The sequence below is a fragment of the Crocodylus porosus genome, unplaced genomic scaffold (assembly GCF_001723895.1).
Source record: "Crocodylus porosus isolate Cpor-Errol unplaced genomic scaffold, CroPor_comp1, whole genome shotgun sequence".
Taxonomy (NCBI): Eukaryota; Metazoa; Chordata; order Crocodylia; family Crocodylidae; genus Crocodylus; species Crocodylus porosus.
Genome location: NW_017728949.1, coordinates 6748750 through 6768193, shown reverse-complemented (window position 1 = coordinate 6768193; position 19444 = coordinate 6748750). Strand labels below are relative to the sequence as shown.

At 42.8% G+C, this 19444-nt stretch overlaps 1 protein-coding gene across 2 annotated transcripts in view; it reads left to right on the top strand.

Annotated features, from left to right (window-relative positions):
* The window catches only part of KLF7 (Kruppel like factor 7), a 79940-nt gene that overhangs the window by 51053 nt on the left and 9443 nt on the right, over positions 1-19444 (top strand). Inside the window, exons 3-4 of one of the 2 annotated variants that reach the window (XM_019554456.1) lie at positions 588-637; positions 14045-14128. In XM_019554456.1, coding sequence (XP_019410001.1) covers positions 588-613 — 26 coding nt within the window. In that variant the 3' untranslated portion in view covers positions 614-637; positions 14045-14128. Of the gene's footprint in view, positions 1-587; positions 638-14044; positions 14169-19444 lie in introns of those variants that run through there. The other variant, XM_019554455.1, reaches the window with a different exon arrangement.

Below are 19444 nucleotides of genomic sequence, written 5' to 3'. Positions count from 1 at the left end.
TACAAACTAGTCAGAGGGGACCAGCAGGCATTGGGGGAGTCCCTGTTCCCCCGAGCACTGCCAGGAGTGACCAGGAATAACAGTCACAAGCCGGCAGAAGGTAGATTCAGGCTCGACATCAGGAGGTGCTACTTCACTGTCAGGGTGGCTAGGATCTGGAACCAACTTCCAAGAGAAGTGGTGCTGGCTCCTACCCTGGGGGTCTTTAAAAAGAGGCTGGATGAATGCCTTGCCGGGGTCGTTTGACCCCAGTACTCTTTCCTGCCAAGGCAGGGAGTCAGACTTCATGATCTGCTCAGGTGCCTTCCAACCCTAGAAACTATGAAACTATGAAGCCCACAGAGAGTGAGTGAGTTGGTTAGGGCCCCACAATGTGAAGGGTCTGGATACACAGGAAAGAATAGAAAGCAATGACGGCAAAGCTAAGGGGCAGATTTTCCTGTCTTTACCCCAATGAATTGCCATTTATCCCAGGAACAGTCCCACTAAAATCCAAGACTACTTGCAGAGTAAAGAAGTAGTAAGCAGAGGTAAAGGCAACAGAATCTGTCCCTAAATTGTTTCTTTGCATCATTTTTTTTCAACAGAGGGTGATGGAGAAATATTTCCCTGAAGATGCTCTTCACACATAGCAAAGGTGAGGACGAGTCAGATATGGAACCAGCTCTAGATGTTAAATTGCAATCTCTGGGATTGGATGTGACTAATCTGAGTATTTTAGAATAAGTCATAGCCATAGTATCTGAGCTTCTAACCAAAATATGTATTCCAATATTAAAAACATGTTTATCCCTGGAGAATGAATGGTGTTCAAGTATTGTGCCTACACTAAAATATTAAGCTAAGGGTGCTTGTGTATGATAGAGATAGGTGAGCCTTAAGGTGACACAAGGAAAAGCAGATAGGAAAATTAATTTAAAGAGAGATAAAGGACAGGGATGGGAGGGAGACAAGCTAGTATTGTTGTGTAAGTTAAAATTGTGTCTTTCTAACCTACTACAATTCTTGGAGAGCAGAGGAAAAGGCTTGTTAACTTCTTCAAAAGGCTTTTGGTTTGAGGCCACTCACAAAAAGATGTGAAGGAAATTTGGTAACCACCTGGTAAGCTATAATACATTGTGATAGATTTAAAAATGATTGAGACAGAGACTTCCAAATAAGGAGGTTTATGAAAGGATAGCCTACTTGGTTTGGAATGGAGAAAACAGAAGTACATAGTAGAATTCAGATTATCCACAAATCCCAAAGGGCATCCAGAAATCTTTGCATAATCAGGGAATCAAGCCCAGCAAGCTCAAGTCCATGGTCTGCTTACAGGCCAGCTTTATACATTATAATGATGCCCAAGACAGCACAAACCCAATTGCTTTGCTTTGCAAGTCGTCTTTAAAACAGAAAAGGGGGAGTATTTTTTTCAACATTTAATTAAAAGTGCATGTAAACAACTAGAAGATTTCAAGGCAAATGTCTTAAAAAGAATGAAACGATTAAACAATTGTGAGTCATTTTTCAAGCTGGCATAGCAAATCTGCAGATAGGCACACAACTATGAAACTGCTACTTCAGTAATCTTAACCCAGTTAGACACCAAATTTTTGAAACGCACATTTGAAGTTTGGTCCCTTACCATAAAATATCTGCAGCTATACTAGCTACACTAACATTTAGAAGGACTCATGTTTCAAGGTAAAGGTGATCACAAGCTGAGCTTTGAAAGAAGTATCTTTTCACTGTATAGTACTAAACAATTACAAATTTAATCAGGAATTTTACACCTTGCTCTGAAACGTGGTCGTGTACCTCTGACAAAGACAAGAGTTGGAATTAGATGGACATTTTGGCAATCTCAGTATGGCGATTCCTGTCTTCATTAAATCAGTATTAATGCACTAGAGGCATTGGAAGCATAAACATTTCTATTTAAACTGGATGATATATTTGTCTGTGTACTTAATAATAATTTGTCTGCATACATTTTGTTAGTACATGAAATCAGAAGTGCACATGGTAGTTAATTTTGCATACATTTTCTACTTTTGTCATCTACTTTAGTCATCTATAACTTTTCAAAACTTTCACTTTTGTAGACTTAAGAAGTCTGAAAAGGGAGAGGGGTGGGGAGGCAGGAAAACACTTTAGCTTTAGAAAACCATTTGAAAAAAATAACACTAATAACTGGGAGTGGAAAGTTGGCATTTGCTATGGAAAATAGCCCTTGCCCAGAATACTTATCAGTGAACTTTCTAGTGAAAACTTTTGGATGGATTAAGTTCTGAAAACAGCCCCTTGCACAAGTGTGATATAATTGCCGTATTTTTGTCTGCATTTTCAGTACCGTTTAGTGTACAGAGAGTTTTTCCATTGGCTTCAGTGTGGACTTTAGATCAAGCAAGAGAAATCTATTACCTAGATTACTTGGTCAGCAGATGATGGATATTGTTGATGAATTTGTGTCCGTTTACCAACATATAGTAACTTTACATGATAGAGTTTGTTGTCCCAGATGGTTTCTGAGCTGGGGTTTTCATCTCCCGTAAAAGTAAAAAGAGATAATGTCTAAGACTGCATCCAAAGTCCCAACGAAACAACCAGTTTGCATAATATCCTCTGGTAACAAGGACTGCAACAGGGCATCACTAGCAGAACTTGCATTTTAACGAAAAAAAATTTTTGGAAAAGGTTGTTTTATTTTCAGAATTGGATATTCTTGTAAAACTGTTTGGAATAGATTATGCCCCTTATTTTTGACAAAACTGTAAAATGAAAAAAATATGAGTTTATATTTTCATTTTAATTTTTTCCTTTACTCCCTTGTTAACTCTCCCCATTTTCTCCTTCCATCGTTCTCCCCTTTTTTCAGTAGCAAAGTGGGAGGAGGTGAGACAGAAAATGAATACTAAACAATTTCAAAATAGAAAAATTGTGAATAAACAACAACAAATCATTGCAGAACTTGTGGAACAAAATGATTTAAAATGTTAGCACTGTTTTGAGCAAATATTTTATATTGTTTTCACCAGCTCTAATAACTGATACTGAACCTTTATATGTTGCCTGTAATTTATTAAGAATCTGTGGGCATTGACTGCAAATGCACAAACAACAGATCTTTGCCATAATGCTGTATTATATACATTTATGCTGAGACCTCTAAATAGCCATTTTCATTGCTTGTACTTCAGTTTAAACTTGCAATATATATACCGTGGGGTCCCGGAAAAATCTGACACAATGGGCTGAGATTCATCTGTGGGTTTTCTCCCCTTTTTATGTGTTTACTTTGGTGCCAATGCCTTTTCTTGGATTCTGCATTTTAGAGCTCAACTGAATTGGAAACTAAAAGCTCTTATTAGAGGAGATTTTTTTTAAAGTTCTTTTTGCCTCTCTGGGGACAAAAATAATGGCAGCTTGAAGCAGCAGAGAATCAGTAATTAGGGCAAACAGCGATGCCTTGCATGACTGGGGGAAAGTACGAGGATAGGAGGAGAAGAGTGCAACAGACAGACTTGTACAGCCTGTTACTAGGAAACCACATCAGCATTAAATGCACTGTGCTAATTGGCTAGCCTGTGACTGCCTGGGTACCAGCCTGGGCCTGCTACACAGCTGTTTCTGCTCTCTCGTTGCTAGGTAACTACATCTCTCCCCCCCCCATCATCCCCCCCCAGCACACCACTTATTCTGGAGGCTAATTGGCTACTTTTGCTGCTGGTGTTGCTGCTGGGTACCAGCCTGGGCCTGCTGCTCTGCTGTTCTCCCAAGGGGTCGGAGGTGGGGGAAGATATGTCGGCAATTAATGGAGCATAAGTGCAGATTCTACACAATGTCTGGCACCTGTGCCCCCAAATCCGGCTCCCTAAACTAAATCTTTCTGCTCTGAGTGCACATCAGAAGCTTGGAGCATCTTTCTCAGCTGAGCTTATAAGAATATGTTTAAAAGGAAATCAGAATTTAGAAGGCTTTATCATTCTTGCTGGGAGTCTTACTCAGCAAGGACAGTAAATGGGTATTCCTCAGCATTCCTGGTGTTCAGCATAGTGACAATGGGTGTTTATTATTATTACTCGGTATCCTTGGAAGTAGCATAGAGAATGGACTATTTCAGCTGCTTTGAATTTAGTCATACAAATTCATATAAATATGAATAAATGCTGTGAGCTACACACTGTAGTCTGCCTGTGATGTGTGCCTGTTAGAAATAGGATGGAATGACAGTCCTATATGCTCATGTACTGAGTGACTGCCACAGGCTTTGTATGCAGCATGAGCAAGATCATTAGAGCCCGAGCCAATGACACTGAAGTGCCTGGAAAAACTCCCGTTGACCATTGGATCAAGCCCTTATCATTTTGTCCCCATCTCTAAAATGGATGTGATAATTGCTACTGCAAGAAGCACGTACAGGAACTAATTTTGAAGCTGATCATCCTTTTCATTTAAAAACAGTTACAATTTTCTCACACATTATATTTCTTAATCTTAGTAGTGTGTTCCTTTCCCTCTGTTTACCATGTTGGGTCTGTTTCTTTTGTGCTCTTAATGCTTTGGGGGGGGAGGGGGGGTCCATCTTTCTGGCACATGCCAGAACTGTGAATAAAACACTGCCCTATTTTTTTTCTCCAGAAAAAAACACAGAGAGTTTAAATACTCTCCACTGCCCTCCAACCCTTTATGAAAAAATAGTGCTTTCCATTTCTCAGAAAAAAATCAATTAGTGGTGTGTATATATAGGAATGAAAAGTATCTGAGATTGATTTTATAATTAGTTTTACTGGTTGCAGAGTCCAGTACAAGTTGCAGGAGGACACTAAGGTTGTACCTTTGACCTCCAGAAGATGTGTATATTTAATGGTTCTGGCTGTTCTCTCCTTCTCATAAAGGAATGAACTTATTATTAATGGTAGAGAGTTGTGATGTATTGTGGCTAATAGAATGTGCTGTAAATCAGTGGCTTTTTTTCATTTAACTGTACTAGCAAAGCAGACAAAGGTCTCAGCTGCCTGAGCCATGTGAGTGCAACTTGCACATCTCTGCTGAACCTGGTCTGATACTGTGTTCATTTGGTGGCAAAGGCTTTTGGACCGCAGCAGCTTTGAGTGTCCAGAGGAGAGGGGCTGCAGGAGACAAGTCCTTGTGGTGCAGTGGGGGCCAAAAAGCTTATTATTAAGATACTGCTATTTTAGAGGAGCCCTATGGAATTGTTATTCTTTTGAAAACATACTGCCATCAGAAGTCAAGTGCCAATTTTCATTGAAATGGAGGTCTTATCTAATGACCTTGGCTAATAAGGTTTCCTGTTGCAGTGTGTTTGTGTACTAGTACTCTTCTGCTAATTAGTAAAACTGGCTATGTTTCACCGGGATGACATGTATAGTTCATAAAAGTACTCTTGAAGCCTTTGGGATGAAATGGTCATAAATATAAAGTATCATAAATATAAAATATCATTCATGTAATGCATCATGTTGGGACTCCTACTGTGATATGGCAGGCTTTTCTTATCAAAAGAATGCAAGGCTAGGTATCAATGCATTTATTGCATATTTCAGCAAGCCACCCTAGGTAGGGAAACATGTACCACAGAAATCCCCACCTCCATCTGAAGTGTTTGCGTTTTTTCCTATTTCTCTAATGATGTCTCTAATTACATTGTTCTGTGAAATATGCCATGGATTGCACAGGTTTCAGCAACACAAATAGTTCTCCTGTGCTTAATGGCACATTAGGTTGCCATCTCTGAAACTGCAAATATCAAAGGATTTTGCAGAAAAGGTGGCAAAGAGAAATATTAAAAGGTTCTTTAAAAAGTGCATCAGATTACTAGATTGCAGTCACAAATCTCTTTGCTCTTGGCCTCCACACCTTAGTTAGAAGAGGAATTCAGGAAATTTGCGCTTTGCAGTTCTTTGTTTCCACAAGAAAGGAGTTGGAACACAAGTTCGGAGGCCTGACTTTCAGTACAAATAATTTGACTGGCATTTGAATCTCTTTTGAACTGGTTTTCTGTTGAATAATTATTTTATCGCCATTTAGGAGAAAGGATAGAAAAAGAGTTTTGTAGATGTGTTTCATGAAACCTTTCTTTTGGGCAATGAATCCCCAAACCAAGTGCAGTAGATCATTGTGGTGGAACAGGTATTGATTTTTGGAGTGTGTGGGAGGTTCTTGTGTGGTTTGTCAAAGCTACTTTTACGCTATGTATCGAGGGACTAAAATAGAAAGGGCTCCTAAGGCTTAATTCTTTAGTTCAAATTTGTAGTGTGCAAGTCTATCAGGATCTATTTCCCCCCCCCCCCTTAAAATACTTTGCCTAAATCAACACTTACAGAGACTTTTTACTGGGTCATCAGGCAACAGTGAGAGAAATCAGACAGAGCAGAGGCTGCGATCCTGGAACAAGCTTGGTGAGAGCAGTTTGTAGCACGGGGCTTGGAGCTTCTTCACCGTTTCACTTACAGTCATAGCAAATGAAATATTTTGACTGACGCTGTGCTTGTGGGGAGGGTTATATACATGCCCTCTGGGCATGTTTATTTTTGATTTTATAAAGAGATAGTGTGAAATCCTGACCCTTTGAAGTTGGTGGGCGTTTTGCCAGCGATACAAAGGGAGCCAGGCTTTCACCCGCAGCATTGCTAACTTTCATAATTGTATCATACACATCATGGTAGTCAGTGCTTTGTTTGGGTTTGATTTTTTTTTTCCTGGAGGTCCCAGCTCCTGGAATCCTGTGGGGAGGAAACACTTAGCTTACTGGGTTTTTTATTCAAGTGTCTAGCCCTGCTTAAAAGCCTGACCTGGGTGTATCTTACAAGCTCAAAACCCAAAAGACAGGCACCCAACGTTTATTATTTTTACTTTAAAATCTCATAATTTTGGGGGGGAAGACCTCAGTAAGATGAAGAGGAAGTTCCTGCCAGACTTTGGGGCTGGGAGCAGGAGGAAGGACCTCTACAAGCTGGAGTGAAGAGATGGAGCAAGTCTTGATGTTGGCTACTACTGTTTTTACATGTACAGGTTTTGGAAGAGAACCCTGCTGGGTTTCTCTCATATTTAATGTGGGTGCTTCTGTGTGGCGGGAATGTCAGTGCTGCTTTTCATATTCAGTATGGGCAAATGAAAAAATTACACTGGTGTTATCAGCACTACTCCAGTGTAAAAAAGAGCAGACTGGGTAGAATACTGCACAGTAAGCTTTCCCTGCATCCCACATCTACACATCCGCCCACTGGGAGCAAACTTTCTCCCAAGAGGAGCAATTCAAAGCAGAGCTACTGATGCCCTGCTCTGCTCCATTGCAGCAAGCTCCCACCCAGCTCCCCCAGGTGCCAGCCTCATGTTGGTATAGGGCACTGACATCAGGCCTGTGCTCTGGGGGTGGGGTGAAGGCAGCTGTTTCCCAGCCCCCTGCCCAGTTGGCCAGTGGGGCAGCTGGCAGTAAGACCCTAGCTGGGTGGGAAACCCCAGCGCAGCCGGGGGCTGGGCAGAAGCTGTCCTACCAGTGGCAGCTGGCAGCAAGCTCCTGGCTGAGCAGGGATTCCTCGCCCAGCTGGGGGCTTAGTGCCAGCTGCCCCACTGGTGGGACAGCTTCCACCCAGCCCATGGCTGAGCGGGGAAGCAAGAGCTCCCTAGTTCTGGTGCTGCTCAGCTCCTGGCTCCTGTGGGGAGGCAGGAGCCCCACAGCACAAAGACGGGGGGACAAAGAGGGACCCAGTCTCCATGCTGATTAACTACCAGCTCCTGGCGGGAGCGGAGAGTTGAGCAGCACCAGCACTGGGCCCCCTGCTGGTGTGCCTAACTGGGAGCAAATTAGCTCCCGGTCAATGTCTACCTGAGTCCTCCTGGGCGGCTACTATTGCACAGTTAATCTGTATTTACTAGATCCTAGTGCAGTCTAGTGCCTCATGTAGGCACACCCAAGAAGAAGGAATCACATGGGTACATGAGGTTCCAAATAACCGTGTTCACTAAATATACACAAACCACATGAGCACTAGCTACTTTCATGCCACTGTTGGGTGGGTTCTGAGACTTGGAACATGGTGAGCACCATTTAGACACCGTTCAGGAAGTCTTCCTACAAATCACTGAATCTGGCAAATTAAATTAACGAGCTCGGTATAAAAAGCAAGGATCATGTACCATTAGTCATCATACAAGGCTGACCACGGACATTGGCAGTTGGGGGTTGTGAAATGACTTGGTGGCATTTGATATCGATTGCACTGGACTTCTGTAAAATGAAAGAATTCTTAGTAATACTGTCGAAGCTCACCAGATTGCAGGATCCCTGTGAGGGGTTTGCTATGAACTGGGAAGACACCGGGCTTATAGTGCAAACAATAATGGGCTGGCTTCCTTTGAATCACTGGCAAAATGTTATGGCATATTGTCTATGTGTCCCTGCTGTGGTTGTGGGGGGAAATTAAACTTGTAAAGTTCTTTGTCCTCCAGTTACCAGAGTGAACCAAGATGTGCTGTAGAAAGGACTTAATAGAACGAAAGACTTCTGGGCAGAAGGCCACGTTTAAGATCTCTGCCTAGGCATGTGGAGAATGGTGTGCATCTGCTCATACTACAGTCCCCAGCCTTTGAAGATCTACCCTTTAGGCATATATTTATTACTTTCAAGCATGTGTTTATATGCTTTCCTCAGCTGGGTTGGACTGGTGAATCAGGGCCAGAGCTCTCACTACTAATAACAGCTGAGCAACAGAACCGTTTGCATGTATGTTTTACCACAACAATGACAATGCCCCCCCCCCACCTTGGAAGTTGTGTGTAGAGTCTTTGATGCCTTAGGAACTCTTTCTATATTTAAGAAAGTACAGTGCCTTGAGGCCCCAGACTGGGCCACATTGTATTACATACAAGTGAAATAAAGACAGTCCCTTCTCCATTGAGCTCATAGTCTAGAAGTACAACAAGGTATTCTGCTACAGGTAGAGAAAAGAAATATTCACAGGTGGCTGAGACCCCTTACTTTGGCACCAGTGATTTTTCCAATAAATATGTGGCATTATGGAGTGTGCAAAGGTTTCACTAGCACTCATTTTAGAGGACCTGCATGACTTGAATCATGCATGGCCACCCTGAATTCATGTTAATAAGCCATTATCCGCCTATTTAATCTGGTTATTTATATTGTGTATGCATGTGTAATCTAAAATGAAAGACAGTATACCACATATGCTTTGTAGGGCACCATTCTGTGGGACATGTTAGACACTGGCAAGACAGAATGATCCAGTTTATATTTGGGTAGCAAATTTTTTTAAATGACCATTTGACACTGGTATGATTAGGAGCCTGGAGGATAGGCCATATGAGGAGAGACTCTGGAAATGGGGTTCATTCACTCTGAGTAAGAAAAGACTGAGAGGTGACTTGATAGCTACCTACACATATGTCAGGGGTGAACACCAAGATCTAGGGGAGCAATTCTTCAGTAAGGCAGCCCTTGGGAGGACAAGGACCAATGGACACAAGCTAGTTCAGGAAAAATTTAGGCTGGACATAAGGAAAAACTTCTTTTCCGTAAGGGTATCTAGAATCTGGAACACACTCCCAGCAGAGGTGGTGCAGTTCCCATCCCGGGAGGCGTTCAAGAGAAGGCTGGAGAAGCACCTCGTGGAGCTCATTTGAGCCCAATTACCTCTTGCCCATGGCAGGGGACCGGACTTAATGATCTTATAGGTCCCTTCCGATCCTTGTATTCTATGAGTCTATGATTTATGTGCGTGTGTATTTGCTTAAATGTATAGACTTGTTAAAACACATGCGCAGCATACCAGGCCCTGATCCATCCACAAAGGAGCTTGAAAGACTCTTCACATGTTCACTAATCTGAGGCACTGAAGGCAGGATCAATAAAGCCACAGTCCAAAAAAATTCACCATGCTCTTCATTCGCCCTTCTGAAAGCAGCTTTCAGAAATGTGTGCGGTACAGCTCTGCGATGTTTCTATTTTTAATTGGATTTAGAAGCTCTTAATTAATTAATTAAAAGGGTGAATCCCAGCCCTGTTGGAGTCAATGGGAGTTTTGCCATTGCCTTCAGGAAAGCCAGAATTTTACCATATATCCTTTTGTTCATACTACTCCTCTACTGAAAAAGAAGAGCAAGCAAGACATTTTGGAAATCATCCTGCATAAATCTTTTCCACCACTGCCGCTACTGAGATAGGACGGAGTACCTCATTCAGGTGCCTTTTTGGGACCACTGGACAAGAGGAGATTCTATTTAGCCCGCGCCAGGTGACAATTAAGTAATAAAGAAAAGATGCAGTTAGCGCTTGCTCTCTGTGCACAGAGTTGCTCTCCCTACCTTACCTCCCCCTTCTCCCCTCTGCCCCCCTTTCCCCCGAGTTTTGAACAGGAGAGGAGGAAGGGCAGGAAATCCAAACGCTTGGAGTCTATGGGTCAAGGATGCCTTTTGACATGGCTTTAAAGGTCACAGACTTCTTTGCCTTTATGCCATGGAGTACAGTAAGCAAGCACACTGCCTGGGAGCACAAAGCAGCACAGTCTGACATTTATTTGGCAGTGCATGGCTCCTGTTCCAGAGGAGAAGAGTGAAAACACAGCGAGGCTTGTTGCTGGGCAAAGCCAAATGGGGGATGTTTGAGAGAGCGCCTCTGGAGCGCAAAGAACGTAGAGATGTAACATCCCCTGGATCTAACAGTAATAATGCTTGGCCTTTATATCTAAAATAACCTATATAGAGACTTTAAATTTTCAGGCCTCTTGACAAATGTTAATTAGCCAAATCCTGCTTCCGTCACAAGGCTTATTGATTTCAGGGAACAGCCACAGCATTTGTCCCTAACCCATCTATCCTGTAGTCTCAACTGATGTGGGAAGAGAGTCAGCTTCTCGCACTCCCTTCATAGTGTATGAGCAAAGATATGGCCATAGACCAACATGTCTACCTTCCTATCCATTTCCACAATGAGGTAGGTGTGGGAGAGCTTCTCTTTCCTCTGAAGTGAGGCAAGCTGCATGATTGGCAACATGCATGGCACATCAATCTATTCCTACCAGATACTGCTTTTAAAAATGAAGCATAAGATATCCCAGAAGAGCAGCTGCTGACTGGCACCATCATGAGCAAGATCAAAAGCTGGGGAGTCATTTTTGGATGCCCAGTTTCTAGGTAAACTTTGTTAGCCTCAAGGCACCCCTCTATGCAAATACCAGCTCTGAGCTTTCACCCATTTTCTGACAATAGAAAGAAAAGAGCAACTTTTCTGTTGCAAGTAACTCAGAAAGACCACAGCGGGTCAGAATGTTTTTGACACTATGGATTCGTACTGAAATCTCTGTGTTTATCTTGTCAATCGGGTAGGTGTTTGTATACCTAATCTTGCACAGTACTCCACAGTACCCTTTAAAGGATCTCATGGCAACCTGGTTGAGAATCACTGACATAATATAGAGTGTGCTATATGAAATACAGTGTTTTGGGAGCTATCACATGGGCAAAGCCAGAGCCACAGCACATTGACAGGAAAAGGTACTAGTGTGGGAATGAAAAGCAAGCGCTTACCTCACAATATAGTGCCTGGTGGAAATAAAAACACCTAATAGCTCTTTGAGGTAAAAAACCCCCCATTTTTAACAAAGCTTTACATATTTCTAGATTTGAATAATCTGTTCTGTGTTGTGTTTTATTGGGCTATTCTATTTTCTTATTAGGTATGGCTACAGAGCAGACTACACTGCAGTGTTGAGATACCCAAGCCAGCCTGGGGTATGGGAAGCTGTCTCCTCATGGCAGCAGCAGAGCTCAACAAGGGCTCATTTACCCTGCTTCCCAGTGAATGATCCTCCAAGGAGCTCTTGCTGTCATGACTAGGTTGGTTCCAATACACAGGTCAGCTCATTTAAAGCTAGCACGGGTATCTCTCCTCTGCACTGCAGTCTGCAACATAGACAGATGTATTGTTATAAGCCATTGGTTTTCTTATTGTTTATTTCATTTTTACAGTCCTCTCTGTTTCCTTAGATCTTGCAGTCTACATGAGATTTTCTGTTCTGGGATCTTCTGATCTAGGACCACATCATAAAGTGTGGTGAATTTTTGTAATTGGATTAAATGTCTGTATTAAAAAAAAAAAGAGCCAAACATTGCGAAGTTCCATGTAGGTTTCAGGAGAAAACCCATTTATAGTGCTAAAAACAACTGTATGTGAGTAGACTGAGCTTCAGGGAAAGCCTGGTTTGAAATTAAAATCCTTCTAGCTCTTTTTCCTGCCTCCTACCTTCTCCCACCATGTAGCTTTTGTTCTTTAAGGCCTGTAGACTTTAGTTTCTAGATTGGTGGACCCATATCTGCCTTGACATTTATCTGCCTGCTGCAGCTTCTTGTAAGGTTTCCTTTCTGCACTGCTTTGGTCCTAGGAACCCTTTTATTTAGTTAGTTTGCTTTTTAAAGCGCTCAGAGTTGAGGCTGAAAGGCTTGAATTGCTGGATTACAGGAGGTATTGCAGTTCATTCTCCTCCCCTGTCAGTGCCAGCTTTCCATTTTATCTTTGGGGCAGCAGAGCCAAGCTTGTAATCAATAATGTTTGGAGAATGGCTAACCACAAAGAAGCTTTCTCTAAGCAGATTGGGTCAAATCAATTCCTGATGTAATCCTGTTGCTGCAAGCAGAGTTACTCCAGAGATGAATATGGCCTATGCACTCTTCTGATCTGTACAATTTGCTTTCCCTGAAATATATGGCTCTTCCTGTTTTGGACTATAAAGTAATGAGATCTTTCTCCATTACCTGAGGAGTATACTCTGTGGCAAATGAAATGTAGACACCTGACACTCTGTATTTCAGATTTAAATCTGTTATGGTTGAGCAATTGTTTTTTCTAGACAGGAGGCATTATAGACTGTCATTTTTGGTTTGCTTTTTAAAGTCACCCTCTTAGCAGTGCTCAAAATTTTTATAAAAAAAGAAAAAATCCCTTCCTGTTATATCCCTCCATGTTTAAAATTCTTTGTTGGAAGCTTGACAGTGAAATTGGTTTCCTCACCGTGTCCTCTCGTGCCCTGCCTCCTCAGATGCAGCCTCGCTCTGTTTATTGCTGGGCTGCTTTTGAGTGCTGGGAATACTGACATTGATTTTGTGTAAGAGAAAAGCATTTATTCTGATGGGAGGTGGAAAGTGCACACACAGATTTTGCAGTCCTATAAAGAAATGGGAGTAAACAATAAAGGGGTCATGTTTTAGACCTAAAGGGTATCCATTTTAAGATGGCAGTGGCCTTGGAGTAATATCAGTGATTTCACTGGTGGTATACCAGTGCTGAATTTGGCCCCCAAAGCCTGTTTTATAGTATAGAGTGAAAAAACCTGAACACAGCTGACAAGATGGACATCCAGTTGTGCAACCCTGGTTACTTCAATATAACTGTGTGAGAGAGTTCTAGTGGCTACTGGAATAACACCTGATAAATACGGTCCAAAAAACATCAGAAGGTTGTAGTAGCATATCAAATTAAGGGATAAAATGTTTTCTTCTAGCACTTGCTATACTGAAATGTAATGTCTTAAATCAAAGAGCAGAGTTCACTTTATAAATCAACTAAGTAGGAAATATGGCATCAGGTCTTGGTTGGCATGGATATGAATGCTATCTACTTATGTGGAAACCAGAACAGATGACTTCTTTTTAATCAAAAGGCATTTTAAGAACTTTGGGTCTGTTTGTACCAGCAGCCATGTGCCTGTCTTACACATACACTTTTTGTCAATATGTTGTACAGGGGTCAGCAACCTACAAGAGATTTTATCCAGCCCAACCAAGCGCTTGTGCACAAAAATGTGCCATCTACTGACTGCCTGTGACCTGAAGAAGACCGAGCTATGTTAATTTAGCATGCCATTAGTAACAGATTGCTGACCCCTGAGCTAATACCTAGCAAGTATTCACAGTGTTGATTCAGGGAGCTGAAAATGACCCTCTGGTGATATAAGGAGGCACAGGAATGAAAAGGTTAGTTAGGAATAATTTCCCTGCAGTCATGATTGTTTTCTCATTCTCTCTGCAGGTGAGAAACCATACAAGTGCTCATGGGAAGGGTGCGAGTGGCGTTTTGCACGAAGCGATGAGCTTACGAGGCACTACAGGAAACACACAGGTGCAAAACCCTTTAAATGCAACCATTGTGACAGGTAATGCAGACTTCTAAAAATGATGTTCAGATAAATATAGTGGTTGTGAAAGGCACTGCACTGCCAGCTCACCAAGGACCAAAGCCTCTGGTTTTCTATACAGAACATCTGGCAGCAGGTAGTAGGGCCTTAAGTTACCTTGCCAAGGTGCCTTTATCCCCTGATCTACAAGGAGGAAACTCCTTTTGTAGGATTTACCATATATATTTCAATTGCTAGCTTGTCAGGCTGCCGGGCAGTTGTGGTGATGACTTAAGCAACCTTGGGTGTGCATCTGGGAGGCAGAATGGGGAGGAAAGAGGAGTTCTGAAACGGGATACTTATGTGCTGGGGACTGAACTAAGATTCAACATTAATTCCTACACCTTTTTTTTCCTTATTGCTGCTTAAAGCAGAAACAGATACATGGCCAGATCTTGGTCCCAACAAAGTCAGTGGGAACTTGTGTCATTGACTTTGATGGAAGCAGTATTTGAGACAAAGTACAACGTTGCTCTTTAAAGGATTCTCAGGTGCTGTATTTCTGAGCATCGAAGAGTGATCTAAAAAGCCCTGAAGATAGCCTATGAAGCTCTGTGTTGCCCTTTATAACCCACCAGCAGATCAGCACTGTAGCTTTCCTTCTCTGTGATCCTACATGGCTTTGACAGCAAAGACTGAGCCCTCTCTCTATCCTTCCTGCTTACAAAAATGTTTCTTAAGCCCCACCTCTTTGCTTCCTGGTCCATGTAATGGATGTTACCAAGGGGCTGTTGAACCTCAGAAACTACTGGGAGAGGTGATTCACCACAGCAAGTAGGTGAGAGGGAGAGGTCACATATTCTCAAGTGTATGTCTAAGGTACCCAAAAGTTTAGACAATTCTGGGGACTGATAGCATTTTTCTCTCCCTATGCAGTCAATTTATCATTAACCTTCTATTTAAGTTAACTTAGCATCTTCCCCTATATTTTTGCTTTTCCCTCCTTTTAGAAGCTTAAGAGACAGTTCCTAGAAACCAAAAGCAACCTTTGTAGAACTGCCTAAATGTTTTAGGCATACTTGAAAAGGTTTACCCCAAGGTTTTTAAAACAAGAATGATGGATCTACATAATTTCACACTAGTTGAGAGTCTCTCTCTTGATCCCATACTTGAGATCATTTTAGATACAGGAGGTGCTCTGTATTTCATATTCTGTTGTCTCTCTTTTAAAGTGTAGTAAGTTTCCAGAGCCAGGTTCCCCAATGAGCTCCAGACACAACAACTCTTATATGGGCACCTGATTTTCAGTTGGTCAGATTTTGTTGCAGGGCTGTGTGCTCAGCAGCTGTTACTGAGAACAATAGGAGAGCTTCTGGGTGCCGATTGTAGCAGCCTGAATGGAAGTTGGGCTCATCTAAAAATCTGATCCTAACTGAAGGTGCTAAGTATTTCTGAAAATCTGGCCCAGTCAGCTTAAAATACTACTATTACTACTACTACCACTAGTAGTAATAATAAACAATTTTGATGGGGCCAAAAGAGACTACCCCAGCAATCACATCTGACAGCACTAACTTTATCCAACAATAGAAAGTATCCAGAGTGGAGACTGACATTGCCCACAGTGAAACCTGGATCCAGTTTAGGCATAATCAAATGATGTGCTTGTATCTGAATAGGTTATCCAGCTAATTTTATTTTTATATAAAATATTTTTCCTATTTCAAAAAGAAATAGGATTAGCTGGATAACCTGTTGAGATACAAGCACATCGTTTGATTATGCCTAAACTGGATCGAGGTATGCATGCAAGATATTTATAATATATATTTTAAAGAAGCTTAAGAAAAATCACCTTTCTAATGCAGCACAAAGGTTTCTCCATTAGGGTAAGAAAATGCTTTGCAAGACAATAACTGCCCTAGAAAGCCTCTAGGCAAGTCTGGCAAAAACCATGCATGGACAAAGGATGCACAGGATATAAACAGGGAACCCATCCTTGGATAGGAAGGAAATTTGATCATTTTCACATCCTGTCTTTCCAAGACCTTCATCTGAGCAAGTTTGCCCCCCCTCCCAAGGGCTTCCTCTTGGATTCACTTTTGCTTTATCCCTGGATTATCTTTTGTTTGTTCAGAATGAGGGACAGGTTAAATGAAGTACAGGCCTCTGGAGTCTTGCCTTTTATAAGCATCTCTACCAAGTGGAAGAGCATTTCTGTTCTCTAGTTTTAGCATAGGGGTGCTTTCCTCTTAAGAAAGTAGCATTTTACCCCTTGACCCTGCTCCCCACATGAACTCCTGGTTTCTGTGATGGAATGGCAACCTTCTTATGAGAAATCCAAGGAGAACTTGTGTAAGGGACAAGGAACTAGATACCAATGGTTAGGGCCAAGGTCTGGGACCAGGCATTAAGCTGAAGGCCAGGCATGAGGAAGCGGACCAAGGACTAAAGAGAGGATTAGAGCAGTGGCTAGAGATCTCTGCATTGACCAGGCTGAGCAGTAGTGCCAGGTGGAGCCCCACCAACTGAGTTGCTGTTCTTAGCAGTCAAATCCTCAGCTAGTCTCAGTTACCTCAGATGTAGCTGCAAAGGCTAACTCATCCAGCCAGTGCTTCAACAGCACCAGTTGAGCCAGACCCGTGTTCAGGCTGTCTGTCTGATAATCTAGACATGGTAGGTCTTGACTTCCCCACCCTTGCCCAGGGTGTCCCCTCTTTTCCTAGTCATCAATTTTACATCAATTCTGACTTGGGTTACAACAGGCTTACCACCCCTTCCACCCCTTCTCCCCTGGATGGGCTGGTGCTGACTACCTTGACTAGAATGCTAACTGGAACTCAATAAAACTTGAAATGAAGCTCAAACTGGTCCTGGCAAAAGAGAGGAAGAAAGATGGAATGACTGGAACTTGAACTGGAGGCTTAGAACAGGTACTTAGAATTAACCAGTTCCTTGTCCCTTACACAAGTTCTCAGATCTTGAATGAGAATTGCAGGAGTCAGATGGATATTCTGGAATTTGGATCTCAAATTCAGGCACTCCAGAAATTTGGCACTCTAGATCTCTCCTGGCACCCCAGGTCTCTGGAACTTGAAGTAAACCCCTAGCACTCAGACAGGTATTCTGGAGCTCAGACCTCAGAATATTTGGACCTCTGGAATTTGGTATGCGGGAGTTCTGGCCTCTGAGGTGTAGATCTGAGAACTGGTAGTCGGAGACCCGGCCCTCTGGAACCTGGACTGGGATTCTGGAGCTTAGCTCCTGGAACTGGTATCTGGAGCTCAGTACCTGTATTGCAGAACTGGCTCTTGGGAGCTTAGTGGTACTCAGGAGCTCAGACTTCTGCAACTCACAGTAGAATGGTGATGCTTTGACTGGCACTCTTGAACTCAGAGAAGCACTCTGACTGGAACTCCAAATTTTAGACTTTGACATAGAACTCTTGACTGAACTGGTACTTGGACTTCTGTCCAGACTGGAGCTAAGATTTTGCAGCATACGTTGAACTTCGATTGGTGCTCTGGAATGCTGATCTGTGGAACCTGGACCTCTGGGATTCTGTATTCTGGCTGAAACTCAGAACTCGTACTCAGAAGCTTAAAGCAGAGCTCTGGAACTTGGGTCTTGGACAGGAGCACTGTTGGAACACAATGTGGTATGCGGGAGCACTGGCCTCTGGGACTCAGACCTCAGAACTGCCACTCAGAAGCTTATTCTGGAACTAAGAGGTACTCAGAGTGGAACTCAGTCCTTGAAGCAGAACAAATACTTCAGCTCTGGCAGAACTGTTACTCAGCACTTTGGATCTCTGCCACTTGGAGCTGGAATTCAGGAGTTCAGTACACTCCACAATTCAGCACTCTGGAACTTACCCTGGTACTCTGGAGATCACAGCAGCATTCGGACTGGTGCGCTGAAGAGCAGACCTCTGGAACTCAGTGTAGAGGTCTAAATCTGAAAACTTGAACTCTTGCTGGCACTCAAACCTTGAAGCAGAACTCTGGAACTCTTATCTGGACTTTGGAAACTGAAGTGGGGTGTGAACCAGTACTCTGGAACAGACTCTCTGGAACCCAAACTGTCAGAAGCAGAGCTTGAACTCTGACTTGTTCTCTGGAACTCATATCAGTTGTCTGGAGAACTCAGACTTCTGGTTTTCAAAAGCAAAACTCTCTGGAGCTTGGAACTCAAACTGCTGTTCAGAGTGAACTTTTGGAACTTAATACTTCACCTGGCAAAGGTACTCTAATGCTCTGCAACTCAAAGTGGAATTTAAACCCAGACTGTTACTTGGACTTTGGACATCTGGAACTCTGAGACTTAGGATTTGGATCAGTACTTTGGAGCTCTGGCCTTGAGAACTTGGACCTCTGGAACTGGTTCTCTGACTTCTGGGGTTTAAAGACGAACTTTGGCACTTGGATAGGTACTCTGGAGATTGGCGTGGCCATTGGACTGATGCACTGAAACTCAGATCTTGGTGCAAACCTCTGGAGCCCAAACTTCTAGAGCTCAAAGTAGAACTATGGAGCTTGGACTGGTACTCGTGAACTCAGACCTTGAAGCAGAACTCTGGAGACTGAAATTCAGACTGCTACTTAGACTGGAAACAAGACTTTGAAGCTGAATTTGAAAGCAGACGGGTACTCTGACGCTCTGGAACTCAGACCTCAGAATGGTTATCCAGGTCTTTGGATCTCTGGAATTTGTTAACTCAGACTTCTGGAACTTGAAGCAGAGCTCTGGCGCTCAGACCAAGATCTTGGGCTGGTACTCTGGAACTTGGCATGCAGCCCTGGTCCTCAGATTTCTGAAATCCCAAGCAAAAAACTCTAACACATAGGCCAGTCATCTTGAATGTGAAACAGTACTTTGACTGGAAGGAAGTCAGCTTGGTATTCTGGAGCTCAGATATATGAAACTCTGGAGATTGAGCTGGTACTCCAATTAGAGTTCTGGAGCTTAAACTTGCACTTTGGAGATCTGATTTCTGGAACTCAGAATGGATCTCTGGCACTTGGACTGTCACTTTACACCTTTGAACTCCGCCTGCCACTTGAAGCAGACCACTGGAACTTCGTACCGTGGAGTTGGAGCCTTCTTAACTCCGACCGAGTTCTGGCTCAAGAACTGGCAGAGGTCTTGAGCTGCGGCTGGTATTTAGAATGGTACTCAAGAGCTTAAAGGAGAACTCTGGAACTTGCATCTTGAGCAGAAACTTTGGAGACTGGCAGTTGAAGCATGGTCTGCTGCTCTCAAGCACTGGCCTCTTGGGACTCAGACCTCAGAACTTGGATTGATACTTTAGACCT